This window comes from Neomonachus schauinslandi, chromosome 14, assembly GCF_002201575.2.
Source record: "Neomonachus schauinslandi chromosome 14, ASM220157v2, whole genome shotgun sequence".
NCBI classification, from domain to species: Eukaryota; Metazoa; Chordata; class Mammalia; order Carnivora; family Phocidae; genus Neomonachus; species Neomonachus schauinslandi.
In genome coordinates, this window is record NC_058416.1 from 64,652,375 (window position 1) to 64,674,363 (window position 21,989).

General features: G+C 57.5%; 1 protein-coding gene across 1 annotated transcript in view; it reads right to left on the minus strand.

Annotated features, from left to right (window-relative positions):
* TXNRD2 (thioredoxin reductase 2) overlaps positions 1-21,989 on the minus strand; it is a 45,898-nt gene that overhangs the window by 7,200 nt on the left and 16,709 nt on the right. Inside the window, exons 8-11 of the mRNA XM_044921308.1 lie at positions 15,389-15,408; positions 14,457-14,548; positions 11,826-12,000; positions 1,744-1,880 (exon numbers count right to left, since the gene is read on the minus strand). Coding sequence (XP_044777243.1) covers positions 1,744-1,880; positions 11,826-12,000; positions 14,457-14,548; positions 15,389-15,408 — 424 coding nt within the window. The remainder of the gene's footprint in view (positions 1-1,743; positions 1,881-11,825; positions 12,001-14,456; positions 14,549-15,388; positions 15,409-21,989) is intronic.

Below are 21,989 nucleotides of genomic sequence, written 5' to 3' on the forward strand. Positions count from 1 at the left end.
GGAGGGGTTTGTATGGAGTCAAGTGTCTGCAGGACAGACCTGTGCCAGACGGGTAGGCTGGCCCCTCAGGAACAAAGGGAAGGCCCAGCCTTGCACGGCTTCCTGCCCTGGTCTGTCTCCATGAGTGTGCCAAGCTCTCCGGCAGACCCACCCATCATGAGCTGCAGCAGAGGCTGAGGGAGGGATGGTCCCGAAGCACTGGGGACAACTGCCACCTGTAACCCCTCAGCTCTGGGATGCCCCACTCAGGGACCCACTTGCCGTAGATACTGGCTCCCCTTACCCCCAGGCATTTCCCAAAGTGGGGTCTGGGGTGTGCATGGGCAGGGCAGTGCTTGAACTCTTGGGTAGGCATGAGCATCCTCGCTGAGCTCGCCTGGGCCTCTGCCTTGCTTTGCTCCTCCCTCAGGTCTCCCTTGACCGCCGCACTAAGCATCTTCTGACATCTACCTCAAACAGTTCACTTACTCACTTGTCATCTGCGACCCCAACCAGAATGTCACCATGAGGGCTAAGACTTTTGTCTGTTCCTGCAGCGGCCACAGAACCCAGAAAAGTGGCTGGTGCCAGAACACATCATGGTGGGTTTAACAGCATCCCCCAAATTCACGTCTGCCTGGAACCTCAGAATGGACCCTTGTTTGGAAATGACGCTCTTTGCAGATATAATTAAGGAAAGAACTGAGATCATTTAGGATTGGTCACTTAGGGTGGGCCCTAAATCCAATGAGGGTCCTGAGAAGAAAGAAACAAGGACACACACACACACACACACACATATGAAGACGGGCAGAGAATGCTGCAGCTCCAAGTCTGGAGTGCCTGATGGATGAGGATGTGTCCTCTCCTAGAGGCTTCGGAGGGAACACGGCCCTGCCCACACAGACTTCTGGCCCCCAGAATATGACAGAACACATTTCTGTCGGTCTAAGCCACCCAGCCTATGGTGATCTGTAATGACAGCCCCAGGAAATATGTCCATGACACTGGCAGGACTGGCCACCAAGAGGCCTCCTGGGGTCTGGGGTGCCTGGTGTATCTCTCAGGCTCCTTTGGCCAGGGCCCCTCCCGAGCCACCTTCCTTAGGCCATGCTGCGCATGTACAGGACAGGCCAACTGCTCCTGAGGCTTTGGGAATGTGGGGGTCCCACGACTGACCAGCCCTGACGGGGCCATGAAGAGGGGAGGGGCGCCGACCAGATGCGTCCCAGGCCAGGGGCAGGGCTTCCGCCAGGGACTCACAAGGGGAGGAGCAGGGAGGCCTGGTGAGTGGGGCTATGTCCCTGTCTGACAGCCCAGTCAGGGAGAGTACTGACCCGTCCACAGATGAGAGGGTAAACTGAGGCGAGGAGGTCAGGCCCAGTGCTGCAGGGCCAGATAGCCCCAAGGCTCTGCCCAGCAGCAGCATTTCTAGGGCTCTGTACCTCCAGCCCACCTTCAGGAAGTCGAGGCCCATGTTGTGCGCAAACAGATGTCCCTCCCTCAGAGCTGACATACGGGGAGGTTCACAAGAGGAATTCGTTGATGGCGCTTTTAGTTTTTAAGCCTTCCCCACCCCCCTACCCCCCATAGAAAAGAGGAACATTCGAGCAAGCAGAGGCTGGTGCCCAATCCTTCCCAGAACTTGAGTCTAACAATACTTGGGGTTTGGCCCAGAGCCTCTGTGAGCCTCGTTAGGGCCCCAAGGCCCAGCTGGGGTGGGGGGATGCGGTGATGAGGCCAAGTGGCAGGTGCAAGCCATACCTCTGCTACGTCTCCGATGGCATAAATGTGGGGGACGGAGGTGGTTTCCTGAGCATCGACCAGGATTTTCTGACTGTTGGGGTTGATGTTCACTCCAGCCTTCTCTAGATTCAGACTTCTGGTTTCTGGAATTCGACCTGAAGGAAATAAACAGCAAGGCTAAGACTTTTAGCAGTTCCGACTGAGATTCCTTGGTTTATTCAGAACGCTTCACAGCATGCCCGCTTGGAATTGGTAAAACATCAAGTGCAACAACGTCTAGGGGCTCCCGGCCTCTGTGGCCTCACACGCACACACGAACATATACACATACACCCCCACACCTTTATTTGCACAAAGAATCAACGAGAGGATGAAGCAGGATGAGGAGGAACAGAAAGGAAGGGAAAGGGGTGGAGGAAGCAGAGAAGGGGACAAGACTTCTATAAATACATCCTATGATACAATTTTGGTTTTTTAAATCATATACGTTTTATATATTCAAACAACAAAAAATAAAAATGGAAAAAAAAAGTCGCCGTAACTTGTAAATAATCTGAAACAAACGGGCCTAATTATATGCATTTGATAACCCAGCACATAAAAAGATAATTCGCTCAGGAGACTATGGCAACCCATATTTCCACCGTACGTCCTAGAACGATTATATCCTAACAATAAAGCTGCAGACAGATCTTACGTGCCATTGGAAAGAAGACAGTTAAGACCCCGTAAAGTCAAATTTGAATCGGAAATTCATTGATTCTCTTTTTTTTTTTTTCAATACAAAGTTCCTATGGCTCTGACCACAGAAAATGTCTAGAAGTAGCGATGACCCAAGAGTATGCACGCCCCATCCCTGGACGGTGACCTCAACGCTTCCCCCCGCAGGGGCCAGGCTCTGGGGAGGCAGCCCACTTCAGGCTTGGATGCCTTGTGGACACAGCAGAGCAGGATCAAAGGTCACCATAGCCGCAGCTGCAGACACAACAGGACAGGGCCTTGCAGCGTCTGCAGGCATCAGGCCCTGAGGGGAAGACATGGAATATACGCCACCCAGGCCTCTCACAGAAGCCGTGGCTCCCGCCCTCTGCTAGCATCTTCCAGCGGCGCCGGGGTGTGTGCATGTGTGTGTCTCAGTCTCTGTGGAGTATGCCCGTGGGCCCCAAGTGAGACGACAGCCTGCTGAGTCCCCATATGGCCCTTCCCTCCCACTCCGTCTGTGACCCCGGGGGTTCCCCACCCTCCCACAGGTTGCTCTTCCTGCAGGCTCATACTCGGGATGGTGCTTCGTGGTGGATTTACACTTCTATCCTGCCACCAGATTGGGTCTGTGTGAATAGGCTGTGGCCTTATGTCCCCAGAGTTGGGCAGCAGGACATCCTCCAGAGCAGGCGGCGAGAATGCACGGACTTACGCCCTGCTCGGGGTCTCAGGGCAGCCAGCGCAGGGGATGAGCAAGTGGGGCTAGAGGCCCGGCCTTGGGCAGCTCCACACTCCAAGCCCTTAGCTCCTCCTCTCGTGGCCTGGCCAGCAGACATCCCCAGCTCGGAGACCTCTGGAGCCAGAAATAGAGACGGACAGAATGGCAGAGCCCAAACCACACGCCATAGCCATCCTTGGGTGCAGTCATTTGAGCTAATCCTGATGAGCAACTCTCGGGTGCAAAGCCGGCAGGGGCTGGGCATGGCGGCACCAGCCTCCCTGCCAGGCTTCACAGGCTTCCATCCCTGGGCCTTGTCACAGCTGAGCTGCCAGCAGAGGTCCCTTTCTTCCCTAACTCAGACAATGTGGCCTCACTAAGCCAAGGGGTGGCAAAGGCAACTCATCCTGCTGGGCCCTGGGAGGGCAGTGGCAGCCCCTCGGGGCTCCCGGAGGCTCCTGGAATGCCCTGAAGGCAAAGATGAACAGTGTCAAAGGCACAGTTCCCACAGCTCATGGTGGCTCAGATACACGAGAGGTCGGGTAGTGGGTGGTGCCAGGCTGAACATCTGGAAGACCAAGTCCTGTGAAAGGGAAACCTTAAGTCTCCAGCTGCTCTCCCAGAGTGGGAAGTCAAAACACAGAGACTCGACTAAGCCGTGCTTCTCAAGTTCATGGGGAGCCGGCTCCAGCCTCTTCACTCTTCCTGGCCGCAGGAATCAGGTGCTGGGCGGGATGACACCCGTCGCCCAGCATACCAGACACCGGCGACGCAACCTGAGGCTCCGGAGGTCTCTGCCTCCTGATGCCACTGACGCTGGCCCTAGTCACGTGAACGGAGACGCATGAGCGTGCAGAGCACAACAGGGCATACTGGCCAGTGTCCTGCCTGGAGGAGGCGGCGTGGGGGCCCGGGCCTGATTCCCGAGCAGGGGATCCAGCTGGCGCCTGGGAGCTCTCGTGCACCTAGGAAGGGACTGGAAGGTGCTGGGCCTCAGCAAGGAAGGAGCTGGGCCCAGTGGGCAGCCCTGGTGGGGGTCTGCTGGGTGGGCCGAGAAAGTCCCTGCAGGCAGAGGACTCATAGCTGAGCCCTCAGGCTCCTCCCCAGACTCCCGGTTCTGGGGAGCAGGGCATACAACAGCTGGCCAGGCCCACGACCTCCTGGAGATCGATCGCTGTGACGCTGGCCACGCTGCACTCCTGCCTGGCCGGTCCTGGGAGGCCAGGAGTGTTTCCTTGTGCCTCCTGGTAACCGCGGTAACCACACACCTCACAGATGCCAGTCTAACCACATCCAAGGTCTTAAAGAATATGAAGATAAATTTAAAAGGAGTAACAGCAGTGGGGGTAGACAGAATATGCCCAACTTGTGGAAGGCACTCCATCGATGCTTCTGGAATGAACAGTGAAGGAAATGAGAGGCTGCCCCAAACAGTCAGAAACAGCCCTAAAAGGGCAGCCATGGGCACTTCGGGTTTTGGAAGCCGTGCTGGCAGGGCCCGTGTGGGGGAGGCCTGAGGTCGGCAGGGGGCCCAGGTCCACCCAGGCACACCATTCTGTGCAGCCATGCCCCAGAGCTGTGGTAGGCCCCGCCAGCTCCACGGGCCACAGCTGGGACGCGGGCCTCACTGAGCAAACAACCTGGATAAGGGTCATGGAGGAAGGACAGACATACCCCATGACCCTCAAAGTTCCGCTGCCTCGTGCTCAGAGCTGAGTCATGTCTCCCCACAGTCAGATGGTGTGGGGCCCCCCCTTAGCTCAGGCCTGGAGCCCCCGAGGAAGGCACAGCATGGGTGCTCGGGTGGGGACCCAGTGGCTAGCCATACAAGCAGGGCAGCTCTAGTCCCATGGACAATGCCCAGTCCAGGTTAGACGTACATGGCCAGAAGCAAGACCCAGGCAACACGCAAAGTCTTCTCCCTCACCATTTTCCTCTTATGCAAAAACAAAGGTAGGACTCTTCAGGTGATTTGGGGGAAGATGGGTGCCTCCATGGCACCCCCCGCCCAAGTACATCACCCTGTATGTCGCACACGGTGCTTTCCACACCCCCAGCAGGTCATTTGCTCCATGCCTTGTGGGATCTCTTGCTCTCTGGGGCCTCGGCTCTTTGGCACCCAGCTTGGGTCTGCCAGCGCTGCTGAATGGCTTCCCTGGGTTGGCTCCCGCATCTCTGCTCCCTGGACACACGGGGATGGGGATGGCAGTCTGTCCACGTGTCAGTTTAGTTCCTTGGGACAGTCCTCAGAGAAAGGCCAGCCAGCCAGGTGAGGCTTCCCCGGCCCAAGGCCGGGAGCTGCGCCTGGGTGAAAGGCTCCTTCTGGGGCTTGCTCCTTCCCTCCAGCCGATGTTTTAATTTCCCCTTCTTTGATTGCCAGTATATTTACCAGTAAAACTAAGGACTTTGGGCCACTATTCAGCAGCTGTATTTCCTTCTGTGAGCTGCCCATTCCTTGCCTTTTTTCATTTATTTATACATATCTCCATGACTTGATTGCCTTGTAAGAGCTTTGCATATGATACGTGAACGACATTCCATCATATTTACCGCAAACGAGGGCATTAAGATTCCAGATGCAAACATGTTCTCACTTCCCCCTCAGAGGCAATGTCCAAATAAATGTGTGAATGGGCCCTTGGAGCTGCTTCCCTCACCAAGCTCAGCCTTGTCCGCTGCCCTCAGTCCCTCTAAGGGACCACGTCACCCCTGGGGTCACTGAGGTAAGACAGTCCCTCCCTCGTGGTGCCCAGCATCCAGGACACCCTGGGGCCCTGAAATGGTGCAGGAAGCCGCATTCAGCCTGAGAGCTCCCGGGGCAGCTGGACCAGGCCAGCCCTCCCCTCGAGGCACTGGAGTCCCACCAGCTGCTGCTACGGGCCCAGGGAGGCAGCCCGGCCACCACGCTCACCCAGCCAGCTGGAGAAGGCTGGAGGTCAAAGACTCCCCAGATGGCGGCTTTGGTCATTCCTACCTGCACAGCTGGGCCCAGGGACACAGACAACTGGACACATGCAGTTTCCTGGGTCTCTTTCTGCCCGCTGCAGGAAAATGGGCATTCCCTCCAATTTCACGCCTGCCTAGAGCGCACGTTCCGACGAATGAAGGGCAATCCGTGTAATGAGGTAAGATTTAGGTGTCAGCAGGAGTATGACAGGGCGAATGAGGGGCTCTGATCACACAGAGGCAGCGAGTGCCAGGAGGATGGGGGTCCAGGAGGCTGGACCAGCAGCTTCCCGCAGGCTCACGGAGGGCCTGGGCACCCCTCCCGGGGGGCACATGCGTGGCCCCCCAGAACCAGCCACTCCCCCTAGGCTGGCCTGTGGGACACCCTGGACCAGACGCAGAAGGCGGAACTCACACCTTTGCCACCCCTAGCCAGATCCCTCGAGGCCTACCTTTTAAAAAATTTATTATGTGTCTCTTGTCATCTTTGAGACTTTAGGGGAAAGGATAACAACAGCAAAGGGCTCCTTTTATTTTCTCGAATGGCCCCTTCTACAAGAGCCCCAGAACCCCAGCCACAACCTTAAGTCCTCCAAGAGCAGGGCAGAGGACCCGTCCTGCTGCCCTGGGGCCTAGGTAGGGCTCAATGTTTGCTGAATGAATAAGTGAACCTTAGCATGACCTGAGGCTGGCGGCTTACTGTGACCACCAGCACCTGCCACTGCCCCCACCCCGGTCATCCTGATGACACTGCTCACTGCTGTCCCTTCCCCTCCGCCCCGAAACACATCATGGGCGTTTCCTATTCAAGCCTGTGTGCAGCACTGACAACACATAAAATAAGCTCACATGGGCTCCTAAACGCCCACAGCCAGCCCTGGAACTTGGTGGAGCCTCCAGCTCAGGCCCTGCTGCAGTTTGGTCCACGGGAACCCCCAGGCAGGAACACGTTCCCTGGCAGGTGGTAATTATTGCTATAACAATTACAAATGTCAATATAACCTTCCTGCTGCTTGATGGCTCCCAGTAGAACTTGCAAAATTTAGCTAGTGCACATTAATGCACAAAAACGATGTCTATTTACCTTTAGAAGCATTTTCACTATGTCTTTCTTCTTTTTTTTAAAGCAACTGGCTTCTACCAAGTTATAACCATAAATATTGAGTTTGACTTGGTACAAAGACCATGAGTGCCAAGGCAGGCTGGCCTGGGTCTGACGGCTGTGAGGGTCAAGGTGACCCTGGACACGGGCAGGAGTCGGCTCGCAGGCCTGGCACGGCTCTTGGCCCCGTGGCGGTGCAGGGCATCCCAAGCAGAGGGCAGAGGCCAGAGGGCCGGTCTGTTAGCCCAGGTGCCGCCTTCCCACTGCCCCTGCCTGGCCTCTGCAATGTGTTGGCGCCACAGTGAGCCAGAGCTGAGACAAATGACAGCCACCGAGTCAGTGGTGCTGGTTCATAAGCAGGGGCCACACGGTGTGGTGGCGAAGGCCATGGTCTCAGGCCCAGCCACTTCCCTCAGCCTGTGGGAGGTGCCTACAGGAAGAGCTCCATGAACGTCCTCTTTCCCTCCGAGAAAGCACACCACATACACAAACAGATCTGAGTTTCTCTTCACGTTGCTAGTTACACACTTGACGTTTACACTGAAATGAAAAGGTGTTGGGATATGAGGGGCTCACGAGCAGAGCAGTGCTTCTCTTCAGGCCTGGACGGCGGAGACAGGTGGGCCTTAGGTGAGCCGGGGAGTCTGCGTGTGGGACAGGTGGTCAGGTCACTCCGAAGTACCCCCTGGGAAGAACACGGCCACACGCAGCTTCCTACAGCCACAGCAAGACACAGGCCCAAAGAACAGGCCCGGTGCCCTTGGACTGGGCTTCTCTCAACAAGGTCGCACCCATGCTCCGCCTGCCGGCCCGTCTCCAGCAGTCCAGCGCCAGCCGTGGAGAGCCTGGGCTCTCACAGCTGTCAGGAGGCCCGGGGGCCTGCACTGCTCCATCCTTCGTGCTGGACTCAGAGACCCCCGCCCATGAATGCCCAGCCTCGGGGGCTCACTTCCGTTTTGCCCCCAGCTCCCAGTGCTGCTACCCGGCACTCGGGGCGGGGGGATATTCCACAAGGACTCGAAGGGGGGTGTCTGTGGCACGGAGCCATCAGCTGAACGCAGCTGAGCAAGGCGGCCTCGTGGAAACCCGAGCCAGCAGTCCCCGCGGTAGAGAGGGGATCCCTGGGCTGCAGCCCCCCCCCACCCCAGGCAGACGCACTCCACTCCCTGGGCACCGCGGGCCCCCTCATTGTCTCCAGGATGCCACCACCTCCCTGGCTGTGGTCCATGGCCACACTCTGTGTAGGTGGGCTGTACATGGAGTGGGGTCCTCAATATGGGGGTTGGATTAGAAGCTGGAAAGCCGGGGGGGGGGCGCGCCTAGGTGGCTTAGTCGGTTGAGGGTCTGACTCTTGATTTCAGCTCAGGTTGTGATCTCAGGGTGGTGGGATTGAGCCCCGCTTCAGGCTCCGTGCTCAGCGTGGAGTCTGCCTGTCCCTCTCCCTCTGCTCCTCCTACCACCACCACCCCCGTGCTCTCTCTCCCAAATACATAAATAAAATTTAGAAAAAAAAAAGTTGGAAAGCCAGGCCCCCAGTGCCTTCTGGCTCTATACCATTTTAGAGGCTCAGAAGTTATCTGTGGGTTTTACACACAGGTGGGCAACTAGACAAAGTCTGAAGAAGAGGAAACGGCTGATTCCTAACAGACCAAGGGGGCTGCTGAGGCAGGGCCAGGACAGCCCTTCCCAGCACCCTGGACGGTGGGAACACCAGCCGTCTGGGCCTTCTGACCGTGGGCAGGACTCCTGTGGCCCAGGGAGGGATGCGCCAGAGCCTCCACCCTTGCCTCGAGAGGGGTACAGGAAACCTTCTAGAGGCCAGAGACGCTGAGGGGCACGTCAGCGTGACCTGGTTGGCCTGGTCCCAGCATCCCCTGCAGTGAGGCTCCCGGGAGGAGCAGGGCTGCATCACAGAGCAGTGGACTTCCGAGAAGCCTCTCTGGTTTCCCTGAGTTCTCAGAACGCTTGGAAGTCAGACCATGAGATAAACTCTGGAGGAGTCTGAGCTCCTAGAATTTTAGCAGCCGGCTTTCCCAGGGTTCTCCTCCAGGGACCCCCGTCCAGCCTCCGAAACAAAGTCGAAGCTAAACCTCAGCTGAGCTCCAGCTCAGAAGCGTTTCCACGCCAAGTGTCCCCTCGGCTGCCCTGTCCTGCCCCTGCTCCCCTCCACCCCCCACGATGGCCGAGGATTCAGGCCACAACTGGTTAACTGCACAGGGTGAATTCGAGCCCGCGGCGCGGTGCAGGCTGACTGGCTTCACTCAGCACTGTAATCGGCACATCTGCAGACAGGAAATCCTCCTCACTGCGAGTTCCCAGTCTATTATCTGAGACACCTGGTGTGGGTGGGTGATTCAGAGACAAACAATGAGCCGGCCCCCTGCACAGCAATTAACTGCTTTAACTGCTAATGTGTTTAATCCACCACGTGGAGATCAAGGCTGGGCCGAGGAAGAGGCTCGGAGTCCTCCCGGGCTTGCAGACTGCAGGGCCCACCTCACCATCCCTGTGCATACTGTCCTCACCAGCTGTGACCGAGGCGCCAGGCCCAAGCTCAGCCCCATGGAAGCTCCTCATGGGCCTCAGCGTGTGTCCTCCGGACACGAGGGGCATCCTTCCCCTCCTGTTTTTAACACGCGTCAAAGCCCAGCTTGTGTGCTCACAGCGCTCGCTACTGCGGCAGGACGTGTGGTCCGGGAGCTGTTTGCTGTGCCAGCCCTTCAGCCCCCAGCCCCAGGGTGGGGCGTGTTTTATTTTAACCTCCTGGATCGGATCATCCTTTATTGCGAGCAGAAATGATGCTTGGTTAAAGGCTTATGGGGTAAACCAGCAGAAAACATTCCCAGTTGTTAAACTGGGAAGTGGCTCCTGATTGTTTACAAAACCTGGCCCAGGAGCGAGCAGCAAAGTCAGCACATGCCCGTACAGCCCCAGGAGGCGTGCCAGAAACCGCCGCCGCAGCCGCCGCCGCAGCGCCGCCTGGGGGAGCAAGGTCAAAGGCCAAGGACTGTGAAAGCTTCCACCCCCAGCATCAATCACGTCGGGCAGACTGTCTGGGGGATGCTCTTTTTGAAAATACAGAAAATAAAACGGACTCCTGCAGAGGGGAGGGCAGGCAGTGCGCCAGAGGCCCTGCATGTCGCCCACCAGGGACCTGTCTGGAAGCTGGGAGGACCTTGAGGCTTTCCGAGGGCACAGCCCCTTGCCCTCTGAGCCACTGCCATCAGCGTGGGCTTAGTGGATGGCACATGGGCATGAGCCTTTGCCTCTGTCCAATGGCGAGAGAAGGGATGTGGGTGTTTGGGGTCCCCGAAGTGATATCAGGGGACAAAGGAAGAGGCTGGGGGTGCAGATGGGAGGGGAGAAACTTGCCACCTCACCTTTTAGAATGGAGTTTAAGATAAATGTCAATTTACGCTTCCGGATCTAAATAGTTAAAAAATCTTTCGGAGTGTTCAACAAAATAAACCTACTTCAATTTACTTTCACGATTTGAACAAGAATATCTCCCGTGGTCGTCTACTAAATTCCGGGCAAGAGGCAGTACATTAACTGCAAAGCATCTTCCTTGCTCCTTAGATCTGCTCGTGTTGACCACACACAAGGAAGAGCTCAGACTCCTCCAGAGTTTATCTCATGGTCTGACTTCCAAGCGTTCTGAGAACTCAGGGAAACCAGAGAGGCTTCTCGGAAGTCCACTGCTCTGTGATGCAGCCCTGCTCCTCCCGGGAGCCTCACTGCAGGGGATGCTGGGACCAGGCCAACCAGGTCCTGACAGACGCTGACGTGACTGCTCCTCTGAGCACTCAGCAAACATTTGATTAACTGACGTGGAGGCGGATGATGATTCTGATAGCTACATAGATTCCGAGCCCGGGTTCACAGAGGAGGGACAACTGACTGGGCTCAGCGCAGAGAGACCCCGGCGAACTGGAAATATCGAGAGAAAGAAAGACGCAGGGGGCTTAAGGAAACGAGACTCCGACCCTAGAGGATGCAGCTGTCAAGGTGGGCACGATGTCCGAGCAGGTGTGCTGCAGTCAGCCCCAGAACCCGTCAGCCCTCTGAGGCCAGACCCCACTCACGGCAACACCGGGCCCCAGCCACAGGCAGGCTCACGAGGGACATGGTGAGCTCTCTGCTCTTCCCGCCTGGCTCCTGGCCAGGGCGCCTTTCCTCAGAGCCCACGTCCCTTCCCTCAGACCGGCCGAGGCCCAGGCCCTGGGCAGGCGTCTCCGCCACTGCATCCCCACTCTCCATCCTGCCCCTTGGGGTGCAGGGAGGAGCCAACCTGGGAGGGAGTATGTCCGGCAATGGGCTAATTGTCAGCAATGGGCTAATTCTGCCCAAGGCCTCTGCCCCATCACTGATGCCATCTTTGGAAATCTACAAAGTGTGACTTCCACAAAGGCCAGTTGGGCATCCACTTCTACAGAGCTCAAACCAACGCCGCCCCCCCGCCCCGAGGTGATGGAAATGACCCCACGGGCTGTTATGATGGCCCAAGAGGTGTGCTGTGATAGCTGGCCCCCCTGAAAGCCAGCAGGACGAGGGGAGGCCTGGTGACAGCAGCAAGGGGAGGTGGCGTTGCTGCCCTCCGTGTGGCTCATGTGTGGCTCAGTGCACCCTTACCTGTGGCCCACAGGACAGTGTTGAAGGTGCCCACGTCCTCCTTGCCGGAGGTGAGGTCTTCCCAGGTAACCTGGAGCTGGCCATCTGGGAGCCTCCGCACTCTTGAGGGGGTACAGCCTCTCAGGAACCGGGTGCCTTGAGAGGCCATGTATTCCGTGACCAAGGAAGACATTTGCTGCAAAGCACAAGAGAACATGCTGTGAGGCCCGGGTGGCAGTGAGAAGGTCCACTCCTGATGACTGTGGGAAGAAAGGACGTGGTCTCCTGCCTGCTTGAAAAAGCCCTAGAGGAGCCCAAGAAAGGTCCATCCAGAGGAGAAGGTCCAAGGCCCCTCCTCTGCTGCTACATGGCCTCAGTCCACCCCCACTTCTGGGTCCCCTTGTTCTCTGTGGAACTGAGGGCTGAGCTGGGACAGCATCTGATGCCAGCTCCAAATCCGAGGACCTGGGGCCCTTGGGTCAGGATGCACTTGACCTTTCGGCTCTTCTCTACATGCCGATTAACTAAGTCTTCACTAAAAGCAATGACAGAGAAACACCCCCTTCCCCTGGGGGCTCTGGCCTGGCCAAACGAGATGGCACTTGACTCCAGACCTGCCACCCCTCCCTCGGCAACCCCCCAACCACCAAATGCTGTCACCTCCTCTGCCACTGGGGAGTTGGGACAGTAGGGGGCCCCTCTGCTCCCCACCAAGATATACAAGGTAGCAGGCATGGTGGGGGGGTGGGGCTGGTCAGGGCATCTGCTGAGAGGGCTCCCTCCTCCCAGCCTAGAAGGCTCTGCACCCCCCGGCTACAGATGGGGGCTCAGTTCCTGGGGCTGCTAGGGGGCTTGTACAGGGTAGAGTCCCAGTCGGACACAGCCTTTTCTTTGAAGAAAAAATGAAAGCCACTGTTTAAATCCTCTGGTGCCTGCTCATTTAGAAACATACATCATGAGGAGTCCTGCCTATTCAGGGTTGTCACACCAGTCACGAGAACACAAGTGTAGGCTGCTGATCCCTCTGGACGCCTGACACGCCTGGAGTCTCTGTCACAGTCTGGGAGGGAACTACTGGGCCCAACTGAGCCAAGGGGCCAGACCACCGGCCGTAGGCTGGCCACCAGGGCTGCACATCCTTCTGAGGCAGGGCCTGGGCCATCCGGCCTCACCACTGCGCCCCCATGTCCCAGGGCACCCCCTCTCGTCGGTCTCCAACTTCTGCCTGGGCTGGAAGGCCAGTCTTCTGAGTGGTCCTCATGCCTACGGGCCCCTCTGCTTCACAGGCCCTTGTCCTTCTCTGTGTCCTGCAGCATGGCCTCGTGCAGCTCCCGTCTGCTGCCCGGCACACTCCACCCGTAGCCCGAGGTCCCACAGACCTTCCCTGGATGCCATGGCCCCACTGCGGACACTTAGTACATGAGTGCGGAATGAAGTGAAAGAGGGGCGCCTGGGTGGCTCAGTCCGTGAAGCGCCTGCCTTCGGCTCAGGTCATGATCCCAGGAAAGTCCACATCGGGCTCCCTGCTTAGCGGGGAGAGGTCTGCTTCTCCCTCTCCCTCTGCCTGCCATTCTCCCTGCTTGTTTGCTCTTTCTCTCTCTCTGACAAATAAATAGAATCTTTAAAAAAAAAAAAAAAAAAAAAAAGAAGAAAAGAAAGCGCGTGGACCCGAACAGCACCGAGGGCCAGGTATCCACGTCCGCCGGCTGGGGTGGGGCTGGGGGCAGGCCCACTGCTTCCCTCTGCAAGAGCTCACCAGGCTGGAGAGCACTGATGGACGGGGGTCTGCCTTCCCTCTCGGACACATGAGAGGGCATTTTGACATCTTCACAGCAACAGCCCCAGACTTTGGTTTTAACAGGTGACTTTTCCTTGGAGAGTTTTTAGTTAAAAAAACCCAGCAAACCACGTGCTCCTGACATGAATGCCTCCGCCGTGAGCAGGGGTGTCTATGCCCCAGACGCGGATCAGGAAAACCTGCACTCTTCAGACCCCGCAGGGTGGCCCTCTGAGCTCCTGCCACGCCTGACAGGCAGGCTGCGTGAGGTGCTGGCCCCATACAGTGGACAGGATGTGGAACCGGCGGGGCCCCAGAGGCTGTGGGGACGCTCTGAGCACTCAGGGTGGACCGCCGGCCAGGAGAGCCACCATAGTGCTCGTCCTGACTCATAAATCACATCTTTTCAGTCTGTGGCGGTGACTAGGAAGGTGGCCAGGGGCTGCCCTCTCCTGAGGTGGTCATGCAGGGCCTTACCAGTCTAGCACCTACTTCCGACCTGGTGCTGCCCCTGCGGAGGTGGCACCCCACTCAGACACCAGAGGGGCTCAGCAAGGGAGATGGGGGACAGCGAGTTAGCTGACCCACGCTTTCTGCTTACTAATGGAGTGACTAGAAGGGCTGACCCAACCCCGTGGTCCGTGAGGCTGGCCTGGTGTGCCCACCAACATCCCTTTGGTCCAGGGAGCATGTCGCCACATGTTCCATGGGCCAGCCCTTCCTTCCACACTCTGGCAGGTGTTTTCTACTTCAGTAACAATCTCCTTACTCAACTCAAGGGCCAGCTTCTAAAGACTGACACCTCACTGCCAGACCACACCCACACCTGCCTGGGAGAGAGCACAGGGTGGGAGCTGGGGCACACGTGGCCATACCTGGTCAAAGCCCCGGAGGGGGATGCTTCTTATCATGACGGTGGTATCCAATCCGAGCCCAGTGAGGAAGCCAGCACACTCCAGGGCCACATCTGCCAGAAGCTAAGAATGCTAATGGATCGTGACATCAGGAGCCAAGGGACGAGACCCTCAGTGCCCTGGCCAGCCACCCACTCCCCCACCAATCTCCAGTCAGCCTGGAGGAGGCTCCCAACACCAACCACAAAGACCCCTGTCCCACGCCCGCCCCCGCCCCAACCTCATAAATGTATGTCCAAGGTGAGGTAAGGACTCTGGTAGCCACGGGACATGGGCACCCTCCAATACCCAGGGCCCAGGCGGCTTCTGCCTCCATGGGGCATTTGTCCAGGCTCTAGGCAGTTTAATTTAGTCAGCCTTTGGGGCCAGGCCCTCCCCCCACCAACCCCCAAGGGATCCGAGCAGCGACAGAGGGAAGAGTCTCCTTGGCGAAAGAAACACAATAGCTGCCTTCGACCCATGTTCCCAGCTAGCAGTCCCAGCTTTCACCTTCCCTCTGCTATCCCCTCTCCTGACCTCAGATCCTCCCATGGCTCCTCTCTTGACCGTCTCCGGTGTTACCGCTCCCTCTGAAGGAACGGGCCTGGATGGGGCTGCTCTCCAGGGAGCACCACCTGCCTCACGGCTGTATCCAGCTGGCCTGACGGGCTCAGCCATCTCAGCGTGTGGCTCAGGAAACGCCTCCAGGAAGCCCTAGCCTCAAAGGTCAGCCTCAAATTGTCCCCTGAGTGCAGGTCATCTGCCCTGAGTGGCCCTGTAAGTGCCTGGCTCCAGGCAGCAGACGTCCTCCCTGCCGGAAGGGAGGGCTGTGGGGGAGGGGCTGTAGGAACCGGGCATCCACTCTCAGGACTGTGAGCACAGCCGGCTGTCACCTGCATGCCCGCAAAGGATACAGCTGGCCCCGACCACCAACCTGTTTGAGGAACGGACACAGAAAGAACGGTGAGTCCCACACGTGGCCCACTGTGGCCCATGTGCAGCTGTCCTGACTGGGGCCTCCGCAGGGGGGACGGGGCCCTTCAGCTTTCCGGGGGTGCCCGGTCAGCTGATGTGTCACTGTTGATGAGTCAGCTGAGGCTAACTGTTCAAACAGGTTGTCCCAAGGCACAAAACCCACCTCCCAGAGGCTCTGACTGTGAAATAAATGACAAACACAGTGTCACTGAATCAGAAAATTGCCTGGTGGTGAAGGATGTGAGTGGTCAGTGACAGAACAGCACATGTCCCGTGAAGGGTCCTGGGAGTGCGATCAATGTGGAGTCCACGGGCATGTGAAGAAAAGTCCCATTAGAACAAGGGGAATGGTTTTCCTTCTGTCCTAATGTAAATTCTGCCATGGGGCCCCTCCAGATCTTCGGCAGCCAAGATGGAAGCAGACTTGCTTTGCAGGACAGGGAGAGCACGGGACAATAGGGAGGCTTCTGGGAAAGCAGCGGCTGGGGCCAGAACATCCTCGAACCTGTCCAGCCCCACCACACACGGGCCGGGGCCAGGAGAGCCAGCTCCCCACAGCAACTATGAGGGCACCTGGGGGCAGAGGGAGACACAGGACACTGGGACCCAGCTCCACTCTGCACGCATGAACACACACGCACACAACCACACATACACACACGTGCGCAGAACCTAACACGGAACGAAAATTCCCGCCCGGGTGGCAACATGTGGGTGGGCTTGTCAGATCACCCCCTCAGCCTTTGAATAAGAGGAGGTGATGTAAGGATGGATAAGCCCAATGTCAGCACTAATCCCGGCAAGTACTAATGATATAATTCCATTTCAAAAAGCAGTATATCCCGTGGAATACTGCTGCAGGTGCCCTGCGGGAAGCAACTGCACACGGCTTCCTCTCAGGGGCTGGGGACAGAACCGGGCTGGAGTCACGTTCGGGGCGAGTGAACAGAGCTCACCGTGTGAAAAAGTTGAGAGGGACACTGGGCCCCGCAGCTGGTAGGAGCACCGAGAGGCACTCAGAGCCCCACACAGGCCTGGCAATGTCTAAGAGATAGACCGTTGGCGTACATGCGTATCCACGTGTGTACGTGGCCACACATATGTGTAATAGGTCTCTGTGTAGGGACGTTTTCAGAATGACATAACCTAATGTCTTTTGTACTTGATGTATATGCTGAACTGTATAGGCTTTTCTTTAAGACGTGAAATTCTGAGTTACTTAAAATGCAAGCAGAATTGAACTGCTTTGAACATCCCACGAAGTTGGGTAAAAGTGTCAACGCCAAACACGCAGTGCCCTTTGCTCCCTCTTTCCAGTGGTGGCCACGGTGCGGGCCGACCGCCTCTCAGACAGCCACAGCATGCAGGTACTGGGGGAGCCCCACTGTTGGACAACGGCGCTGTCCCGGCCTGTCTTGGAGCCTTCCTGCCTCTGTGACGTGGACCCTCCAGCAGGAGCCAGCCAGCCACCGGCCACACCCTCCAGGACAGCTCCAGACCCTCATGTCACGTTGCTGAGGACATAGGAAGGCAGTCTCCTGATTTTGGCAAAACCGGCTTATTTCTGCAGCCCCCCAGGGCCCTCCCTAACCTCTTGCACTATGTGGATGGGGAGCTGGACAAGGAGGTAGGGCAGGCGGCCAGGCAGCTCCTCCCATGGAGCCACCTCGGTGCTCTGGGCCTCCGGCTCCCACCTCCCAGTCACGGGGGCCCACCCTTCTCAGGCCACCAGCTCTGAGTTGCCAACAGAGGGCACATCTGGGAGAAAGTCGGTGCCAGCTCAGCCATTCCGAAGTGGGTGTCCTTGACCACATGTGTAGAGCTGAAATCTCATAAGCAAACAAGCGTCCTGCCTTCTTGAAGGTAATTTTGGGTCTTGCCTTTGTGAGCAAGGATTATCAACAATATTGGTTTTCACTCCATCCCTGCCCCCAATTCATCAAATAATCGTTATTCTTTGCAGAACGCAGAATCCAAGAACTCGGAGAACTCCCTTCAAATGAGCTGAAGTAGGAAAATGCCAAAGCAAAACCAGACAGACTCTGGAGTCTCCAGATCATGAGGGGTAGGGAGGACTGGAAGAGGGGCTCTGGTTTGTTTTTATCGGTACCCTTGAAACTGTAGACAAGTCCCTCTGGCTGCTGAGGGGACCCCTGGCCAGGAAGAGGGCCTGGGAACCATGGGGCCGAGGCCGGCTGCCAAGGTGTAGGGACCAATGCCGGCCCTGGCGAGGCCCAGGAGGACAGGGGTGCTGGCAGCAGCGGAAGTCAGGACCAGCTTGTCGGATCTGGGGGGAGAGCCCGAGTGAGCCTTAGAGGGATGGCAACACTCGCCTTGTCACTATATTAAGAGACCCGGACACAAGGGCATCAGCCCACGCGGGCAGTCGCCACCCTACATCCCGGGAGCCCCTGATGCAGTTGTACGTGTGTTCTGGGCAACTCCGCTCTCTGTGCCCTTCGGTGTGCAAACATTTCATGCAAAGCTATAACTACCGTGGGATTAGCCTAATCACAGGGCAGGCTTTCTTGTTCAAAATCTGAATGGGGGAGGAAGCAGAAACAAAAGCCTTAATTCAGACCCATGAAGCCCCAGCTTAAAGAGCCCTCCACCTGCCTCTCGAGTTTGAAGGCCCCTGATCCGCTCCCCTAGGGGAGCACCCACACAAAGTGAGGGCCTCACGGCAGGCACTGGCTCCTTGGCAGCCCCACCAGGGCAGGAAATGCCAAGCGGGCTGCCGAGCTCAGGTGCCCCAGGGAGGCAGCAGGGAGAGTGGGGGGCCCCAGGGCCTCCTCCCCAGTGGGGACTGGCTCCAGGCTTGCCTGGGATCTGCCAGCCCCATCCAACCCGGGTCCAACACTGGGCCCACCTCTGCCCAGCCAGAGCCTCTCCATTCTGGCCTCCTAACAATGCCACCCCGAGGAGCTGTCTTCCTCAGCCTCTGGGCCCGGCAGCCATCGGGATACGCCAGGGAGATGGTCAGTGGGGCTTTACAGGCTGGTAGCCAAGTCTCAGGCAGATAGCCGGTCTCCCTTTTGCTGGACACAATGTGTCACACTAAATGAACATGGACATTAAGCAGAAAATGAGAGTATTCACAGCAATGAATTTTCCTAACCAAATGGCTGTGGTTCTTTGCATGATAAAAATTTATATCCTTCCCAGGGGCGCCTGGATGGCTCAGTTGTTAGGCGTCTGCCTTCGGCTCAGGTCGTGATCCCAGGGTCCTGCGATCGAGCCCTGCATCGGCCTCCCTGCTCCGCAGGAAGCCTGCTTCTCCCTCTCCCACTCCCCCTGCTCTGTTCCCTCTCTCACTGTCAAATAAATAAATTAAAAAAAAATTTATATCCTTCCCTTCTGCGCTCAGGGAAAGAGAAAAATGATCACAATACCTAGTCAGCTTCCAGACACAAAATAAGGGTCCCCCCCCACCAAAAAAAAAGCTCCTTCCAGGACCAACTCTGAGAGGCAGTGTTAAATCATCCCAAGTTACAGAAACACGCGGCTTCACAGAGCCCCGGGCCCAGGGACAGAGGGCCGGGCTGTGCAGCTGTAGCTGAGAGGACACGCCTGGGCTGGTGAGTGGGAACAGTGGTGTGGCAGGCCAACGTGGGGGAAGACCTGCCCCTAGGTGGCTCCGGTCTCATTCAAGTCCTCTGCTGCCAGAGAAAGGTGGTGGCACGGAGGTCACCCCAAAGCTGCCAGCTCAGAGCCCAGCTGTGCAGAGAGCTGGCCTGCAGACCTAGAGTGAACCCCAGGCCGGAATGCTGACCAGCTGGGCCAGGGAGCCGAGGGGGTGTGGGGGTGTGGAGCAGAGTGACCTCGATCCTCCACCATTAGGGCCCCCCAAACAGTTGCAGGGTGTGGGGACCTGAGGATCCTGGCCCCGGGCAGGCTGGAAGGCCAGGCCCAAGTCCCAGCCAGGATGCCCAGGTCCAGAAGGCCTGGAAGAGGAGGTGGCCCTCCAGCTGAGTGAGCCAAGATCACCAGGCTGTGGGATCAAAGGCGGGGCCAGATACTCCAGGGCCTGCCTCCTTAAAGGCACTGTGGGGAGTCGGCCCACCTTTCTCCCTTCCACCCTCCCTCCACCTGCCAGGGAGTGCTGGGCTGGACATCTGGGACAGGCAGGGCTGCATGCCATCTCTAAGTCTCCCCGTGCAGGGCAGTGCACTTCCTCTGCACCCCCACTTTCTCCACTGGTGGTCGACAGTTCCTTGAAGTGACCATTATCCCCCTGAGCGTTCCTTCCGAAGGGGCTCCTGCTACCTGCCCAGGGGACCCTGTTCTTCACCCAGAATCCTCCTCACTTCTTCAACCTGCCCTGGATTACACAGAAAAAGGAAGAAGCAAGAACAACGGAAATGCCAAACAAGCCAGATACAAAGCTGGCATTCGGGGGGCCGAGGCTGAGTAGATGCCAATCTCATGGTCCCACCTCAGGCCGAGGGTGTGGCTCCGAGGGTCTGGGCCACCAGGGCTCCCCCCGGCCCTGGCCTGACATCACAGGGCCCTGCTCGCAGACTTGGGAGCTCACGCTGCATATGGTGGAAGTTTCCACACATGATCTGTTACCTCCAGGGTGCCAAGCTGGGCACCCAGCTGTGTTGTGAAGGCTGTTTCATTCTTCCCACCAGCTGGGCTTGGGCTTCATCATGCCCTCTCTGCCATCTGGCTAGCCCTGGGCTCCCCAGACCTGGATTCGAGCAAAGACATGTCTGTGAGGCTGAACACCTCTGTGGCCACCAGGGTCCATGCCTTGAGGGGACAAAGGCATGGAATGACCACAGAAGGCTGAAGGGCCGCAGGCCCCACTGAGGGCTACTGGTCACTGTGCCCCACTCAGATACACCCTGAAAGGTCGGATGCTGCCCGCGCCCCATCATGGGGAGGGATGGAGGGAGGAAGAACGCACAAGGGACGCGGAGCCTCTGACGGGTCGTGAGGAGCTGGCCGGTGGGGACCGCACCCGCTGCAGACGGAGGCCAGCTCGCTGGGTGCCCTCCAGCACCGGCTGTGCCTCCCGATGGCACCGAGCAGAGATCGCCCCCCCCGCCAACCCCCCCCCGCCCCCCGCCGGCTGCAGGAGGCACTATAGGGCCGGGGGGCAGCCCTCAGGTCCATATTAATTTCAGCTCCATTTTAAAGGCGAGTTAAAATAAACACAGGGAATATTTATAAGGCAAATAAATCTGGCAGAAACAGCCCCTCCAAGTGTGAGCAGAGGCCTCCCTCTCAGCCCCAGCCCAAGCTGATAAAATACAGAAATGCTACTGTAGACCCTCCGGGCTTATTTTGACTACAGCAGAGGAATGCAGCATGTAAACACTGCCTCCCATATCACACTGTTACAACTTGCATTAACAGCACCGGACAAAAGCCACATTTTCACAGAAGCATCGTACAGGGATATATCTCCAGCTTAATTTTTTAAAAAAACCATTTCCTCACATAAATCATGCTCAGAACGAGAAACGGGTGACTGATACATTGCAAACACTTTTTTTTCTTAAACAATAACATACCTAGATTCCTTCTAAACGAAAGAGCTTTTTTTAAAAAAAAAAAAATATTCTAAATGTTTTTTTTCTGAAGAAAATAAACACAGCACTTTCTTTCCGGACCGAAAGATCTGGGGTGGTGTCTTCCCGGCTGAGCAGGCCGCTGCCCCGACACATGGTCGCGGAGGAGGGGCCCGGGCCCTGGGCCACCGCGCTGAGAACGGGCGGCACCCAGCGCGCCTGGGCCTCCCGCCCTCCCCAGCCTCCACACACACCGAGCCTCCTGTGAGCAGTGGCCCAAGAGACAATCGCTAGAAACCGACCCCTTCCGGAACATCGAGACGCTGGCATTCGGGGGGCCGAGGCTGAGAAATGGGAAATGGGAAATGGGTAATGGGAAAACAGCAAACAAAAGAAACCGACAGAATACATAGCAACGAATTTGACGAAAGACCGGGATTCCGAAAATGCTGGCCTTCGGTTAGAGGCCGAGATGACCGAAGCTCACAGGGCCTCACACAGGGCATAAGCTCTGGCAGCGAGCTGGCCTCCGAGGCAGCTGCACATTCGAGGCTGTCTGAACCACGGGTCCAGAGGACCACTACAGAGAGGCCGGCAAAGTGGGTCTACATTCCACCCAGAGGGATTGGTGCAAAAGAAAACTAAGATCTGAAGCCAGTGCCAGGCACTTGGGCCAGTGATACGGGAAAGTCGGAGTCAGAAGCCAGAGCAGGACTGGACTCCACTCGGGGACTGAGCTTTCAGACCGGCTCGCGGGGCTGCTGGTCAGCGACACAGGAACCCTGGCAGCCCGGCCCCCTCGATGCCATGCCGCGCCACATGCCACATCACGCCACGCCACGACATGCCATGCCATACCACACCATGCCCCGCCACACCATACCATGCCACACCATACCACACCATGCCACACCACGCCACACACCACACCACCATGCCAAACCACACTATGCCACACGTCATGCCACACCATACCACACCACGCCACACCATGCCACACCACACCATGATGCCAAACCAT